General features: G+C 39.4%; 1 protein-coding gene across 5 annotated transcripts in view; it reads right to left on the bottom strand.

The window, feature by feature from the left end:
- The window catches only part of Bmper (BMP binding endothelial regulator), a 245,404-nt gene that overhangs the window by 79,126 nt on the left and 150,378 nt on the right, over positions 1–15,900 (bottom strand). For all 5 annotated transcript variants that reach the window (XM_048786454.1, XM_048786453.1, XM_015490216.2 and 2 more), the window contains exons 10-11: positions 13,970–14,074; positions 10,208–10,253 (exon numbers count right to left, since the gene is read on the bottom strand). In XM_048786454.1, coding sequence (XP_048642411.1) covers positions 10,208–10,253; positions 13,970–14,074 — 151 coding nt within the window. The remainder of the gene's footprint in view (positions 1–10,207; positions 10,254–13,969; positions 14,075–15,900) is intronic.

Genomic DNA, 15,900 nt, shown 5'->3' with positions numbered 1-15,900 from the left:
TCTAATAGTGTATTTGAAGTTATACTATGTTTTTTTTTCATTTGGGAGTCCAAAATAAAGTCACCAAACCCATCATCTGCCTATGATAGATCACTTTCCACTCTTGCTTATATTTATAATGTATTCCTAACTCCTTAGTCAGACCTTGAACAACTCCTTCCATGTAAATTTTGTATATACTTCCACATAGGAGGAGATATATATATATATATATATATATATATATATATATATATATATATATATATATGCCTGTGGTACTACATATCAGGTCTCAATAAATGTCTGTTGAATTAATGCATTCATTCATAATTAATTTTGGTGAAAAAATAAATCGCCTACACTGAATTTATTAAAATACACACACATAAGGTAACCAACAGAAAAATTTGCTTAATCAATTAATTCAATACTTTATGAATGCTTTCAGAACAAAGAGATTATTAGAAAAAAATATGAAAATTGGGAAATATTATGCGGAGCTACATCTGGTGCCGAGAGAGTATACTAAGAAATTCAAATCCATGAATTCAAATACATGGGCAGCAATATCATTCCCCTCTCTGTAAATCTGACATTTTTTTCCTGATGAACAGAGAAAACCTACCTCACTAAAATGTATTGTAAGAATCAAAAAGCAGGAAGAGAAATTATTTCTAATTCATAAAATGGCAAGTGTGATAGGCAGAGTAATGGTTCCCCAAAGATATCCACAAACTAATGCCCAGAACCATGGATGTGTAATGTAAATGGCAAGACAAAATGAAGTCTAAAGATGGAATTAAGGCTGCCCATTAGCTGACCTTTATCAGGGAGCTTATCCTGGAGATCTGAGAGGGATGAAAGCAATCACAAGGATCCATAGAGAAAGAGGAAGGCAGAAACATAAGTGTCACAATGATAAAGTATAAAAACTATTCCATGCTAGCTTTGATGATGGAGGAGGGGCCAGGAGCCAAAGAAAAATGGGAAGCCTATACAAACTGGAAAAGGAAGGAACACAGTCCTTCCAAACACCTTGTTTTAACTTTTTGAGACTCTTTCTGACTTCTGACCTCTAGAACATGGAAGATAATAACTGTGTGTTGTTTCAGCCATTAAGTTTGTGGTAATTTGTTACAGCAGCCATTGGAAACCTTAGCAATAGCTATGGCATCTAGTGTAAAGCAACCGGTCTATGCCAGGTACCATGCCGGGGTGCTTTCTGCATTTTCAGTACCTCCTTTCATCCTCACTATATCTCTGCACACTATATATTATTACCTTAATTTCTCAGCCATGAGTTCAGGAAGGGTGCTTTATGGCCCATTATCACTCAGCCAATAGCAGTAAACACAGAGTCCAACCTAGTCTCTCTGGCCCAAGACTGGTACCTTCCCCACTGTGACTTGATGCTTCCACACAATCTATGCCCCAGCATCCTCTGCAGTTGTTGTTGTTAACAAGTTGGAAGTCCCAGAGCTCTTTGAGAATCTGAAGAAATGTTTAGACATTCATTCCCCCAAATGCATATGAGTGTAGCCCCTCAAGTGAAGAGATTAATAGACACTCTGTCCCAAGGCTGATCAGTGACCCCTGAGGAGTCCATGATTTTCAAATTAAGAATATGTATCTAGTAGTTAATTATAAACTATTATACAGTGCTCCTATCTCTTCTTTCCAACTATAAACCCTAAGGTCAGGGCCAGTTTCAGCCTTTTATCCATGAGCTCCAAGAGCACCTTCTAGAATGCTAAAATCTCAGCAAGTATTAATATAAACTTGTTATGGAAGATGTATTTTTTCACCCTCATCATCCAAGTTCTGACCTTAAATTCTCCTTTATCCCCAGTACTGGGGATAGAACCCTGGGGAGCTTTATCACTGAACTACGTCCCCAGTCCCCTTTTCACTTTTTATTTTGAGACCGGCTAGCTTCAAAATTGTGATCCTTCAGCCTCAGCCTCCTGAGTTACTGGGGATTGCAGGTATGTGCCACCATGCTTAGCTTAAAATTTCTTTCTCTTTGCACCAGAACTTTGTATTTATCAATTAAGAAAGCTGTGTACCTGAGCTAGAGTTGGATTTCACATCTCTACATTAAACTGGCTTACAGAATTAAATCCCCCTTTGAGCATTGCCAACATTGAGTTTATTGTTTTAAAGATAGTTTTTTGTTTGAATCCTGGTCTTGCCATGTACTGACTGTTAAATCATGTACCGACTCCCTGCATACCTCATTTTGTTCATGGATAACATGTATTCAAGGACAATCACCTTGCAGGTAGAAGCCCATTATTAGTTTTATTATGAAAAATACATTTTAAGTGTTATGCAAATCCAGCAAATAGATATCTATGGCTGGGTAAGGTAAGGGTGAATAAGACTATAATAGACACATTGAAGATGTAATGTGAGTTGAACTAGTCTATAAAGATATATGAAGTATCAATTAGGAGCTAAAATGAAGGTAGCCTTCTAAACCAAAAGAAGAATATAAATCACAGACATAGAAAGGAAGAGAGTTTGTACAAGAGGAAGAGGAGACCAGTCTGACCAGAATTGGGACTTGTAGACCTTTAGTAGATGTCAGGTACTCATGCTGTCTAAATAAGTTGGCCTGAGATTTATGGCCAGCCTGAGAAGTTTAAATATATTCCCAAGAACCACCATTTCTTAACATGTTTCCTATGAAACATCAATCCTGCCTGTTGCACTGCCAAAATAAGTATAAATTTTAAAAGCTCTGCAGCTCAAATTAGTTTGGGAGGCACTTTCTACTCCATAACCCTCCTAAAAGTTCACCATGCCCACTGGCATGGAAAGGGCCCTGAGGATTCTGCAGCAAGGAACCATATTTAAGTTTACTTGACCCAGCATTTCCCTAATGTATTTAATCATAGGACCTTGTTTTGAAAATATTACTCAAAACTATCCCTCAGCTCTAGTGTTTTATAAAACAAACGTTGGGAAACTGCAACAGAAAAGGAAGATGGAGGAGGCTCTTGTGAAAGCCAAGTTTGGGTTCTGACAGTGGGATGCGAAAAGAGCTGAAGGAGAGTAGATGGGGTGAGTTGCCAGCAATAGGATGAGGGTCTGGCTGTCGTGGGAATGAGAAAGAAATTATTTATTAGGAAAACAACAGAAAGAGACAATCAGCTAGACTTGATGACTGATTACCAACATGGGAAAGAAATGCCAGAAGTATGAGAAATAACATTAAGGCTCAAAACCTGTGCAGCTGGGATCATGTGGATGCCAGAATTCAGTCAATAAATAGGGGTTGGAAACAGCCATTAACCCCTCCATCCAAATTTCCAACTCAGACTTTGGTGACTCAAAGGTAGCAACTGTAATAAAATTCAAATGCAGTACTTTTCTAGAAGAACATGTTCCTCCAAAAGATTAGAAGTTGAGATCTACCATATTAGCATCTTATGAAGAAGAGATAAATGTTAAGGACCTCTAAGTTTGGATAAATTTGAAACCCAGAATGAGAAAATAACTATGGAAGAGGGACTGTGAAGGTGGAGCTGTTTATTTACACAAGACGTAATTAAGGAAGAGATCTGTGTACTAAAGTGAGATCTGAAGGGTAGAGCAGAGGAGGGGAACCGTGATTGAGGGCAGAGGGTACTAACAGAGAAAGGGACAGTGGTAGGAGAAAGAAGGAAAGCATGCATAAATATGAATTTCATAGCAAAGAGAAATAGTGCAGCCAATGAGTCATGTCTCCATACTCTCAGCATAGGGGAGAACATACGATTTGTAACCCCAGAGACTGAAGTGACTTCATGAATGCAGATGTTTTTAAAGGTAAGCAAATACAACAGCTTTCAAAGAGAAGTCTCCACTCCTGAATATAAAGAAGGAAATTGGAAAAATCCAATGTATATTTTGAAGCAAATCTCCCAAATGAGTAAAAATACAGTTAAGAGAGAACACAGAATAGAACACTGAGAAGTCTGAGTTTTGGCATCTCAAAGAAGAAGGAGTTAGCTGAACTCATGCTTTTAATTTCTCTGACTTTCCTATCCTTCATTTGTTAAAGTTGAGATTGCACAGCTATGAGATGGCTATGAGATTCAAATGAGATCAAATGGAAAAACCAACACAATGTTTAGATATGTAGCAGATGCTAAATACATACTAACTACTGGTGCGGCTACCCCTGCTGCAATTATTGCTGTCATTGTTATTGTGATGATGAAGACAATGATGATGATGATGATGATGATAGTCATTGTTAACTGTATGGTCTGGATATGAGGTGTCCCCCAAATGCTCCTATGTTAATGCTGGAATATTTGGAGGTGGAATGATTGGATTATGATAGCTGCAAACTTAATTAGTTTATCCTAGTTTGAATGGACTAAATAAAAGGTAACAAAGCTGGGGGCGGAGGGTGATGTGGCTGAGGAGGTGGATCACTGGGGATGTGCCCTAGAAGGGTTCCTCTTCTGAACCCCTTCTCATCTGCTCTCTCTGCTTCCTGGCTGCCATGAGCAGGGCAGGTTTTCACTACCACATCCTTCTGCCATGATGTTCTGTTTCACCTCAGGCCCAAAGCCACAGAGTTGGTCCACCACAGACTAAACCTCTGAAACTGTGAACTCAAAATAAACTTTTCCTTCTCTAAATTGTTCTTGTTGGGGTTTTTGTTCACTGCACTGAAATGGTAACACTCTAACAGAATACTAACATATTGGGTATTTACCCAGTACTAACTCCTTCTAGTACCAGTAAACTACCTATAATTTTACAAGGTGCTAAAACTCTGTAAATGGTATTATCTAGTACACCCTGAAGAAAGTGACACTAGGTGGTGGGTAAAAGATGATTCACTGAAGTTATGAGTCTCCTCCATCAACTCTGCCCCCATTTACAGCAAGAAAATCTGAAGGGAAAGTATCCTTTAGAGCAGTACAGCACCATGTAACACAGAAAACAAACTGATTTCCTTATACTCCCCAGTGTTGTTTCACCCAGTGCGGGATCTCCTGGTCGCTGCGTGTGGCACGGTCGGGTTTCATTTGCCACCTCTGTCTGCCACTGGCCTCAGGAGAAGTATCAAACCCCAACTCCAGATGCACAAGCAGAAACTTCAGTGGCCACTTAGCTTAACACCTCCTTGGCAGGGCTAAAGTCAACACCACAAATTCTTATTCTACAAGCATCTTGAGCTCTGGTTTCAAATTTCCTTGCTTTCCTGAGTTAAGGACAGACTCTCGGGGTTAAGGGACCTGGAGTTGCTTACAGACTCTGAGGCCAGAAACCTTGCTCAAACACAGAATCACTAATTTGCAGAACCTCTTGTCAGTGGAGATTTCTCATAAAATAGGCCCCAAGGTCATTGTTTAATTATGCTTTTTTTCCAGGGGAATAAATGAAATTGTTGTTCTATTCCCCCTCCTACATCTACCCTATTTAATTGAGGATACCTGCAGGCATCCCAGGGGCTTAAGTAAGACCTGCCAAAACTAGCTGGGGCCAGTTCCACCACTGCCATGGGTGCAGGCAGCAGGCATGGGGTCCTTGCCAGTGAGCTCACACAGATGCACCAAGTTGCACACAGCTGGAAACTAACCCTTGGAGGGTTTAAAAAGTCACCTGGCAACTGTGAGACTCCTTGCACCCTGAGTTGCTGAAATTTGATATTTCCTGTTACTTGTGGGACGTGCAGTTGAGGTTATTTCAATTAAATGCACATCTGGGCTCAGCATACCCTACCAGCTTCAGTGTTATGTAATCTGTGAACTTTGGTTTTAGGTAGCTCTAAGTACAGCTGGAGCAATCTGAGAGACCTGGGGTGGCCATCCACTTCTGGGCTGCCTTTGGTTGCCCCTGGTCTTATAAATGATTAAGAGATTAAATTCTCTCATATAATCAAAATACCTCTCTCTCTCTCTCTCTCTCTCTCACACACACACACACACACACACACACACACACACACACACACAAAACTCTCTTATCAGTGAAAACTTTGACACGAAGTGTTATTTCCAAGTCTGAAAACCCACATTCTGCCAACAAAGAACTTATCAGATTCAGGTCTCTGTGGGGTGGTTAGGTCAAGATTCCACCAAGTATTTGCTAACACACAATAAATGAACATTTCCATAAACCAAAAGCTACACTCACACATCAAAAGTGGCCCTCCTGGCACCTAATTCATGGTCACGTGACACTCAGTCAAGGCAAAGCCAAGTCGCTTCAGGCGATAGCCTCATACCTTGGCAGAGACTGTACTTGCCGAAAGCTTTATAAAGTTTGTTTAGCTCACTTCACATATTTTATTTTAAATAAATCATCCAAACCAAATTTAATTCTTTTCTGTTGGAAAGGGAGAAAGAGAGTAGGCCCCAAGTTATTAAAAGACAGCAATGCTTTTCATACTTTCTTCAGGTCTGATTTTAAGAGGATTTTTTTTCCCCCAATGTTGAGAAAATCCTCATTGACCCTCCAGAACAACCCTAAAAAGACTGTCCTATTATGGGGACTACCACAGTTTTGTGCCTCCCTTATTGGGCCCTACCCACAGAATTGCAAATTACCATCATCACTGACTACTGCAGAGAGGGGCCTATTGAAATGTGTTTCCCATTTAATTCAAGTTTCCTCTTTGCTACTCCTTTCAGAGATCTGACAGGGCCTCCAAACACTCCCAAGACTAAGAAGAACCCAGGCAGAAATAAATTCTGTGGGAGTTTAGAAACACAGTGCAATGCCATCTCTATTAGAAATGATGGAGCCTTCATTTAACCACTAAAGATGATCAAAATAAATGTTAAGAGTATTTGAGCTCTGTAACCAATCTATTTCAGTTTTGTGTGTATGTATAGATTATTGCCTCCTCTCAAAAAAAAAGGATTAAAGAAATGCAGAGGCATATTTACTAATAATTCAAAACACTTAAAAGTGGATAAATATGATGAAGTCAGAAGTAAGCTTATTATTCAAAAACTGCATGTAATTTCGTGGGCCACACATTTGTTTCTAACTTCCTAGCCATGAAAGCAAAGACAGCCACTTTTAATCAATCAAGTTTTAATTATGTATCATAGGGCTAGGGAATTAAAATACAAAAACATACGAATAACTCAGAGGTTTTTGTTCTTTCTTTTTTGGTAATGTTTTGGTTTGGTTTGGGTTTGGGTACTGGGGATTGAAATCAGGGGCACTTAACCACTGAGCCATATCCCCAGCCCCTTTTTAAAATTTTTAATTTTTAATTTAATTTTATTTTTTTTAGTTTCTAAGACAGGGTCTCATTAAGTTGCTTAAGGCCTTGCTAAGTTGCCTAGGTTGGCTTGGAACTTGTGATCCTCCTTCTTCAACCTCCCAACTCACTGAGATTAGAGGTATGAGCCACTGCACCTGGCTGGTCTTTCAATTTTTACATCAGAAAAAGGGTACTTTACTCTCCTGCTGTATCTAATTGACAAACATAGAGAGTAAATCATTGCCACTAACCTCAGGGGGATTCATTTTTCATTCACCCACCCCCTTTCCACTGTTTGGGAGTGTCTGCGGTTCTCAACCAGGGCAATTTTGTCCCAAGAACACAGTTTGAATTGTCATAAACTTGGGGAAGGTGGTTACTACTAGCATGTAGTTGGTAGAGTTCAGAAATGTGACTGTTCAAAAGAATTATCTATCCAAACTGCCAATAAGACTGAGGTTGAAATCCTGGAGAAGTGTGTGTGTGTGTGTGTGTGTGTGTGTGTGTGTGTGTGTGTGCGCGCGCGCGCGCGTGTGTACATGCCCTTGCAAGAGAGAATTTGTGTCTTAATAAAATATAAATCTTTATCCTGGTTATAGAAAACATTGGCCTTAATTTATAGTTTCAGCCTCAATTTCTCTATTGTAGAAATCCATATCTCAGAAGAGATTTCATAATTGACAGAGGAGGAAAAAAATTAGTCCTCAGGTTTGTTCTGGATCCTAAGTATAATGATAGAGGAATTTCAAAGTAGGAGGTCTTTAACCCATATATAAAGGACAGCAGACTAAGTCTACCTGAATATGTTAGGAAAAGTTGGGCATTGCTTAAAAAACTGGAAGCCATCCCATCTCTTAACTGAATCTGCACAAATGAGCCTCGCCAAATAGAATGTGTTTTACAGCAATGATGGAAGAAGTGCTGGAGAGCGAGTGAGAGTAAACAGATGGAAAGAACACCAAAGGAAATTGAGAAATAGCCATCTGATGATATAATTTAGATTTGGACAGAGAACTGCATGCCTGGGCTCTTCCAGCTCTGGCCTGCTAGATGCAGGTGCAGCCGGTGGCCTCCCAGTGCCCCTCCAGCTGGGTGGCTTTCTCCCTTGCCAGTTGCCTCTCTTAGTGATGGAAGGTATGGGCTCATTTACATGTGTCATGCCACACACGATGTAATAGAACAGGTCACAGACTCAGTTCTATTTGACCAGGCCCATGTTTCTATTCTTCTTCTTTTCTTTTTTTCTAAGTCACCAGTCTTCTAGATATGGAAAGGCCAGCTCATAATGGAGAGAATAATAATGAAACTTAGCTTTGCTCTTAACTATCTCAATAGTCAGTGATCCTTGCAACAGAAGGTCAGGAAATTTTAAGATTTGGGCTATTTCCATACGAGGTCACCATGTGTTCTTGCGAAGCTCATAAGCAGTGATCTTGCCTAGCAGCCACATAATGGCAAGTAGAATATGAATGTGCTCAGGCACATTGAAAGGGTGAATTAGAAAATATAGGAGTCCTGATGAGATCTTTCTGCTTCAATTAGGAGACACTTTATAGGGAAATGCAAACCCAACTTTGGGCCTGAATACAGAGGAAATCTTCATCAACATAGGCTTAAGACTGCTCATCCAGAAAGAATTAAGCTAAAGGCAGCCTGTGAGCCATGTGTAAGCAGTTTTTTTTTTTTTTTTGGGGGGGGGGGGCGGTGATTAAATCTAATAGTTTATACACATGCTTTTAAATCAACTGATGTGTTAATCATAGTGAATTATTCTTCCTGCATTAATTTCTGAACTCTAAAAGTCATATTTCATTGGCCTCCTTTGAGTTATTTTATGTACTTCATTATCTTCAAAGGGAGGCTCTTTTATTAAATCTATAATTTATTTTATGTTAATTCAACCAGCACTTTTATCCAGCGCATAATTGTTTTATAGCTATTTCTAAAAATAGTAATATACTTAGTAGATATATAATAAATGACAATTTTATATATATATATATATATATATATATATAAAGACTATGCCTATCTATTGTCCAAAGGCACTAGCCAATCAAAAAAAATTTACTCTTAGCAATGTAAACATTGATATTTAGATAAATGGAAGAAATAAACCCGTTCCCATGTGAAAACTGGTTTCAACTGCCATAAAAGTTCACTTCTCTAAGCTAACTGGCTCATTAAATACTTTCTAATAGATTTTCTGGCTTTGTTAATCTTGCTTATCATATATCAAAACTAATTTGACAAGGCATTACTAATCCCCCTCTTTCAATGAAATACTTCCAAAAGCTATCGCAAAATCACATGAATTTGAGGAGGACTAAAATGGCAATTTGCTAATAGATGTAGGCATATATCTACATGTGGGGCCAACATGACACCTGTTGCTATGCTCTGTCCCTGTGATCAGTAGTGCTGTCTCCAGCAGCTTTCAGAATAGGCCGTGTTTAGATAGAACCTTCAAGAACTCAGTTAAATATAACAACTGCAAACCCATTGTCAGCCTGATGACCTCTTGTGATCTCTTTGCCAACAGCAACTGTGTGTGCAGCCAGGTGAAATGGTGAAGAGGTGGGGGTAGGGGTGAGGGAAGAGCAAGTGCAGCTGTTTGGTTTTATACTGAGAGAAGGAAAATCCTTCCTAGATTATGTATGTTTGGTTTTACTGGATATCATTATCTTAGCTGCTGTGACTGCAAATGCTATTAGCAGTTAAAATGTGCATTAAGTTATCTGGTGTTTTTAAAAAACCTCATCAGATCATTTATCTTCTTGATTTCTCATAGCAACAAATTCTGATGGAAATATCCACATTTGTCTCAATTGTGCTTCTGTGAGAGTATTACAATTGATTTAAAGTGTCTGTAGGGAGAGAGGATAATCCCATCCTATACCTACAGAATTAAAATGTGCAGAAAACTCACACCACTATTTTTCTTGTTGTATCATAAAACGTCAAACAAATATTAATAGCATATTTTCAAAGAGATGAACTTACTTTCAGTGCAAATAGGACAGCATCCTTTTCTGTTGAGAATTTTACCCTAATCAGGAAAAAAACAAACAAAAGGTCAGTGCTAAGAAACAGGGTCTGCTGAGGACAAATCTCTTTTTTAAATCTAATACCAGATAAACCAAAGAAATCAGTCCAAGCTGTATTTGAACTCGATACCCAGATGGTGATGATGCTGGTGAAAATGAAGTTTCAAGTATCAAATTTTAAGACCCGGCAAAGTCATTCAGGAAGCCTTCCTGTTTTTATCCTCCAAGAAATATGAGACCTGAAGGACTCACTGGCGCGATTTTTCTCACATGGAGGGAAGATGGAGACAGTCTGGGCTCAACATTTACACTGATATCCAAATTAACTCCTCTGGGGACCAAGTACATATACATCAAAATGGGAATTGTCTGTCAATCCATCAGACCATCCATGGCCTTCTGTCTTCACTTAGTAGAGGAGCCCAAACAATAACTAATCCAAGCTTACAACTCATTGGTCCTATGGATACCGGTGGGCCACCGATCAAATTCAGTCAGATTTCTTCTTTCCAACTTAAGTCATTGTTATGCAAAGTCAATGAAGCTGAGAGTTCTGAAATACTGAGTAATTTTCCATTATCTTTCTGGAAATATGTGCAATATTCTCCATTGCCTGTCTTTTCATTTTTTAAATGCATGACATTTAAAGGAGGAAATATATCAGAGAATGGCATTGCCTTATCTCAGACTCAGTAGTTAATCACAGAGAAAAAGAAATGCAGAAGTGATTGACATTTAGAGAGAATTTGCGATATAACCAACACCATACTAGATATTTTATTTATGTTACCTAACATCAAGTTAGTTATAAGGATTTAAGGAGATAATACCTGTAACACAGTGTTTGATGAATATTAGAGATTTTTATAATCATCATTATTAAGATGTACAAGAATGTTGTGAGCTGTTTCTCTTTTCATAGAAGAAAAAAATTGATGTTATGAAACACAGTGGTAGAATACAAAACTAAGCCTAATTTTGGTAACCCTAAAGGTCATATTCTCTCCATTGCAGATATTTACCCTCTGTAGTTCTCAATATTTATGAAAATTGAACATTTATCAATTATCTGCTATATACTGGACAGGGTGCTATCCATTTCTCATACTTTATTTAATTTAAATTTCACGACACCACTCCAAATGCAAATGACTTTATCCCCTGTTCACAGGGAAGCAAGGAAATGGAGGCCACACAAAGGCTGCCCAAGGTGCAGCACACAAAGCTCATACACTACTCATTCACTACTGGCCATTTGCATCAAGAGTAGCTTCAGGTAAGTCAAGTAAAGCTATGAAATCAGCTTCAGGTGTTTCAAAAATAAACAATTACATTGATTTTTTTAAAAAAATTAATTAAATTTTATTAAAGAACCAGAACTAGGTCTCACTCATTTTTGTTTTTTACATTAACTAAAATGGTACATTAAAGGCTATGATTACTTTGAATGAAAATTAAAATTCAGCCCCATTCTACCATCCCCTCATTTGGAGGCATCACAACAAATTCTCACTATCTAAAGTTTTGTTATCTATCACCATTTGGCATGGAGTTCTCCTTTAATTTTTCATGACCAAAAGCAGTTGAAGACAAAGCCAAATGAGGTCAGCCCAGGCTCACAGAATGGTGTCCCCAAGATGGAGTCAGGTGCTGGATCCCAATGGAGAAGAGCTGTTTAAAGTCAAGTTCCTAACCAAATGTGACTTGACTCTCAACAGCTGCATCTTGGCAGGACCTGCCACCTCCCTTCTTCAGAAAATGCAAGTAGCAGTGGTCATGTCATTAAATCAGTGGAAAATAAGTCAAGTAAAGCTACGAAATCAGAAAGCCTGGATTATATGGAATGAGCTGTGAAACTGGACACACTGTAGCCTCATCTTTGAGAAGGGTCTAGTTGCCACCTCAGAGGAGTGGTCTTAGGAGTTAAATGAGACTATTCCTGTGACTACAGAATAGGTCTCAATACATATTATTAGTGCCCTTGCGGAGTTGCCAGCAAGAGCAGACAAGGAATTCAACCATAAAATCCTTCTTCAACAAGATGCACGTAATACTGGAAAAAGACATGTGTGGCAGCCAAGAAGGATGGAGCAGGCAATACAGAAGCTTTCTTTTTTTTTTTTTTTTTTTTTAATTTCCCCAGGCGACATAGAGGAGAAGTAGGTTTTTAAAAGGATCTCCATGGTAGAGCTAAGCTGTCTTCTGAAGACCTCGGGCTGGCTTCTGAGAAGGGAAATTGTGAACCAGAGGACCCGCTGGAAAGATGCCCAGGAGCAGAAAGGTGGTCCCTGGGGTGGGAGCCTGGTCAGGAGCACACATGACGACATGGAGGGGGTGGGGCTGGAGAAAGGGCTTCACTTGGAGGACTGAATGTGCCCAACCCTGAATGTGGCCCACAAAGAAGGAACGCTAAGGAGACATTGGTGACATAAAGAGCACTGACCTCCCTGCTGCAAGAGGACAATGAAAACCATCAACCCTGACACAAGTGGCAGAACTCAAGTGAAGCTGGAAACTCCACCGCGGCCTGCTGAGGCGAGTTACTTGAGCCACCAGCTTGGCACCGCATACTGTTTTTGTCTTGTACAATAAGGAAGCCCATTATTACTAACATGTGCTGCAAGAGTTCATTAGCAATGAGGGTTCCCCAAGGACTGGCATAAATGATGTGATCCCATTTTTCCTAATGAATATTTATAAGCAGACCATGTTCAAGTCTACTTATTGTATCTCTCTTTCTCTCTCTCCTTTTTTTTTTTTCTTTTATGGGAGGTTTTCAATTTTATGTCTAAGGCTTTTTAAAGCAAGACTAATTAGGTTTTTTTTTTCCTTTTTCTCTCCCTCCTTCATTCAGTTGTGCAATGGCAACAGCTGTTGTTTTTTTGTGCCTCATTTGGCACTCAAGTAAAAACAGCAACTTTTTGTTTATAATAATAACAGATGTGAATAAAATTAAAAGTTGTCTATAACAGAGAAGAGAGGACATGGCCTGAATATATGGATATGTTTTTTTTTTTTTTCATTCCCTGGAAGGTATTGAATAGGTTTGACATTTTCCCAAATGCATAAAACCTTGAAAGGTTTTAAGTAGCTGAGGTGAATTTAATGAAGCTCATGCTTTAGAAGATAATGGTTGCTTTATTCAACACACTGGACTATGGGTTTTTGAAAAGAGATATTTCCATAAGGATGCTATTCCATCTGGGGCTAGGATGGGGGTTAGGGTTAGAGAGAGAAAACCTCAGCAAAGGGGCCTGGGCTGCTGCTAGACAGGAGAAGCCCTTTGGGGAATGATTAATAAATTTAAAAAAAAAACACATATTCCTTTGGCTATGAGCAGAAAGCTGTGATTTGAGAAGAGAGAGAAGGAAAGAAAAGGCAAAGATGGTTATGATGTTAAACAGAAAACCCAGCAAAAGAAAACAAGGGAACAAATTCAACCAGAGTAGAAGTTGTTTCCATAAAGAACTGGGAGACGACACTAAGAAGTAGGAGAGCCCAGGTAAGAGCCAGACAAGTGGCATTTTCATGCAAGGCTAAATTGTGAGTGGAAACTGTAAAAAAGGAGGCTTTATAAGAAGCATCTCACTGTTGGGGAATGTGAACACTTTGGGAGATCAGAGTCTGTGTTCAGAAGATGGCATGAGATCGTGCCACACACGGGGCAATTCCCAAGACACTAAGGTAAAGAGAAAGCCAACCTGAATTCCAAACATACCTGCGGGCAGCTGCTGATGGGAATGCACTGCTTCTTGCGGCACTCGGTCTTGCCTTTCACACAAGCACAGATGGTGCAGTTCACAGAGGACCACATCTCTCCGTCCTGCACGACAGAGCACAGCATTCTGTTATCAGCTGAAGGCTGCAGGAGCTAAGCCAATGGGCTGAGATTTCTCCATCCAGGAATGCATGTCTTTGTCTTACCCTGAGTCAGAAATGCCATCCCTGGACTAAGTGACTCTGTGGTATCTGTCTATTTTTAAACAATTTAAGATGAAGATTCGGGTTAAAATACATGTCATGTGTGACTAAAAAGGACAAATTAAAAAAAAAAAAAAACAAAAAAAAGCAAAAAAATTAAAAAAAGATAAAGATTAGGGGGATTTTAGGATGCACACATTACGTGTATGTATGGTGTGTGTGTGTGTGTGTGTGTGTGTGTACTCCCTCCTAAATATAAAAAGAATTCTTATACATCTAAGTCTGCATCTGGCACTTGCTCCTCATGCATTGTGTGGTTTTACCCCAGGAGACAACAAAGTATGAATTTTTGTACATGATGTGATTTTTTAAAAAATCTAATTTTCCTCTTTTTGATAGGATTGAAATGTGTAAGTTATCCAAGGCACCAGCAGTTGATTGAGATGTCTGCAGGGGTTGCTTTATACCCAGGTGTACCATGGTTCCGGACCACAGTGAACATGAAAAGAATGGAAGTTAATTCAAATGACCTCCAGTGCCTACTGATATCTGATCAGTGAGCCATCTGAAAAAGCAGAGCCCAGACAAAAGATTCCAATATCCAAGCATAGCTTGACCTTGCCTGGCTGGCACTTTCCAGCCAAAAAGTTGGGTAGCACTTTGGAACATTCCTAGACTAGACCCTTGCTCACAAAAGGAGCTACTAGAGGAAATTCTTCAGTTCACTGAATTTTATAATATCCAGTTTCCAAATGCCCAGTCAGAGCAGAACAGGTAGATATGTGCATCCATGCTTGTGGGTTAAAAAAAAATAAAAAAAAACACAGACTACAGAGTTAGGCCTAATGGAGGGAAAAACAAATAAGGATTCCTTCCTGGGCTTGTAGATCCAGAAAAACAAGTTCAGATCTTTGGTGATGCCTCCTTTTCTTCCTCTTCCTCACTTTTTAAAGCTATATTAAGGACAGCCTACCTTCTGGTGCCTTTCAGATGAAAAAGGCTTGACTGACTCTGTCTTAGAGGACACCTCTACTTCTCTGAGTATACATTTCCAGAATGTGGGGACCCTGTAAATTATTTCAGGCCCCAGTCATTCCAAAAAACCTTTTACAAAATGACTTGAAAAAATTTTGTACAAAACACCATCGTGATGGTGAATCTATTTTATCTTGGTGTTCTGGAGGCCAAGGGGGACTGTGTAAAGAGGACAATGAGTGATTCTGACAGTCTGGTGTAAATACGACACACCCTGCATGCCCCTTTGCTGGGTGTGACACATCATGTCTTCTTGCAGATTCCATGAGAACTAAGACTTCTCCATCCAACCAGGTCAGTGTAGTAGAAGTCTGGCTCAGTGCAACATGCCTGAGGAGCTTCTACAACTGACTTGACTCTGGGGCTCTCAATTCTCATGCATACCATGAAGTGACATCTTTGAGTACAGCTATGCCTTCTATCCTTAAGGAAAAGACACTAGATGGGAGATGGGAATTCCTTGGAACAAACCAACAAGGTCATTGCACAGCTTTTCACTTGTGGCCATCAAAAAGTAACATCAAGCATACCTGAGGGGGTATCAAATGGCCAACAGACAACCCTCTGAGTTCAGCTGGGGTAGGCCTCTCCCCTTTGCTCAACTATAGTGCTAGTCACCTACCCCATCAGTGTCCTCACCTAAATATCTTACAGATAAGAAAACTTCTCTTTGTAAAAGAGTATTTTTGAAAC

The sequence above is a fragment of the Marmota marmota genome, unplaced genomic scaffold (genome assembly GCF_001458135.2).
Source record: "Marmota marmota marmota unplaced genomic scaffold, marMar, whole genome shotgun sequence".
NCBI classification, from domain to species: Eukaryota; Metazoa; Chordata; class Mammalia; order Rodentia; family Sciuridae; genus Marmota; species Marmota marmota.
Note: the sequence above shows the minus strand (reverse complement) of the source record. Positions and strands in the feature narration are given on the sequence as shown.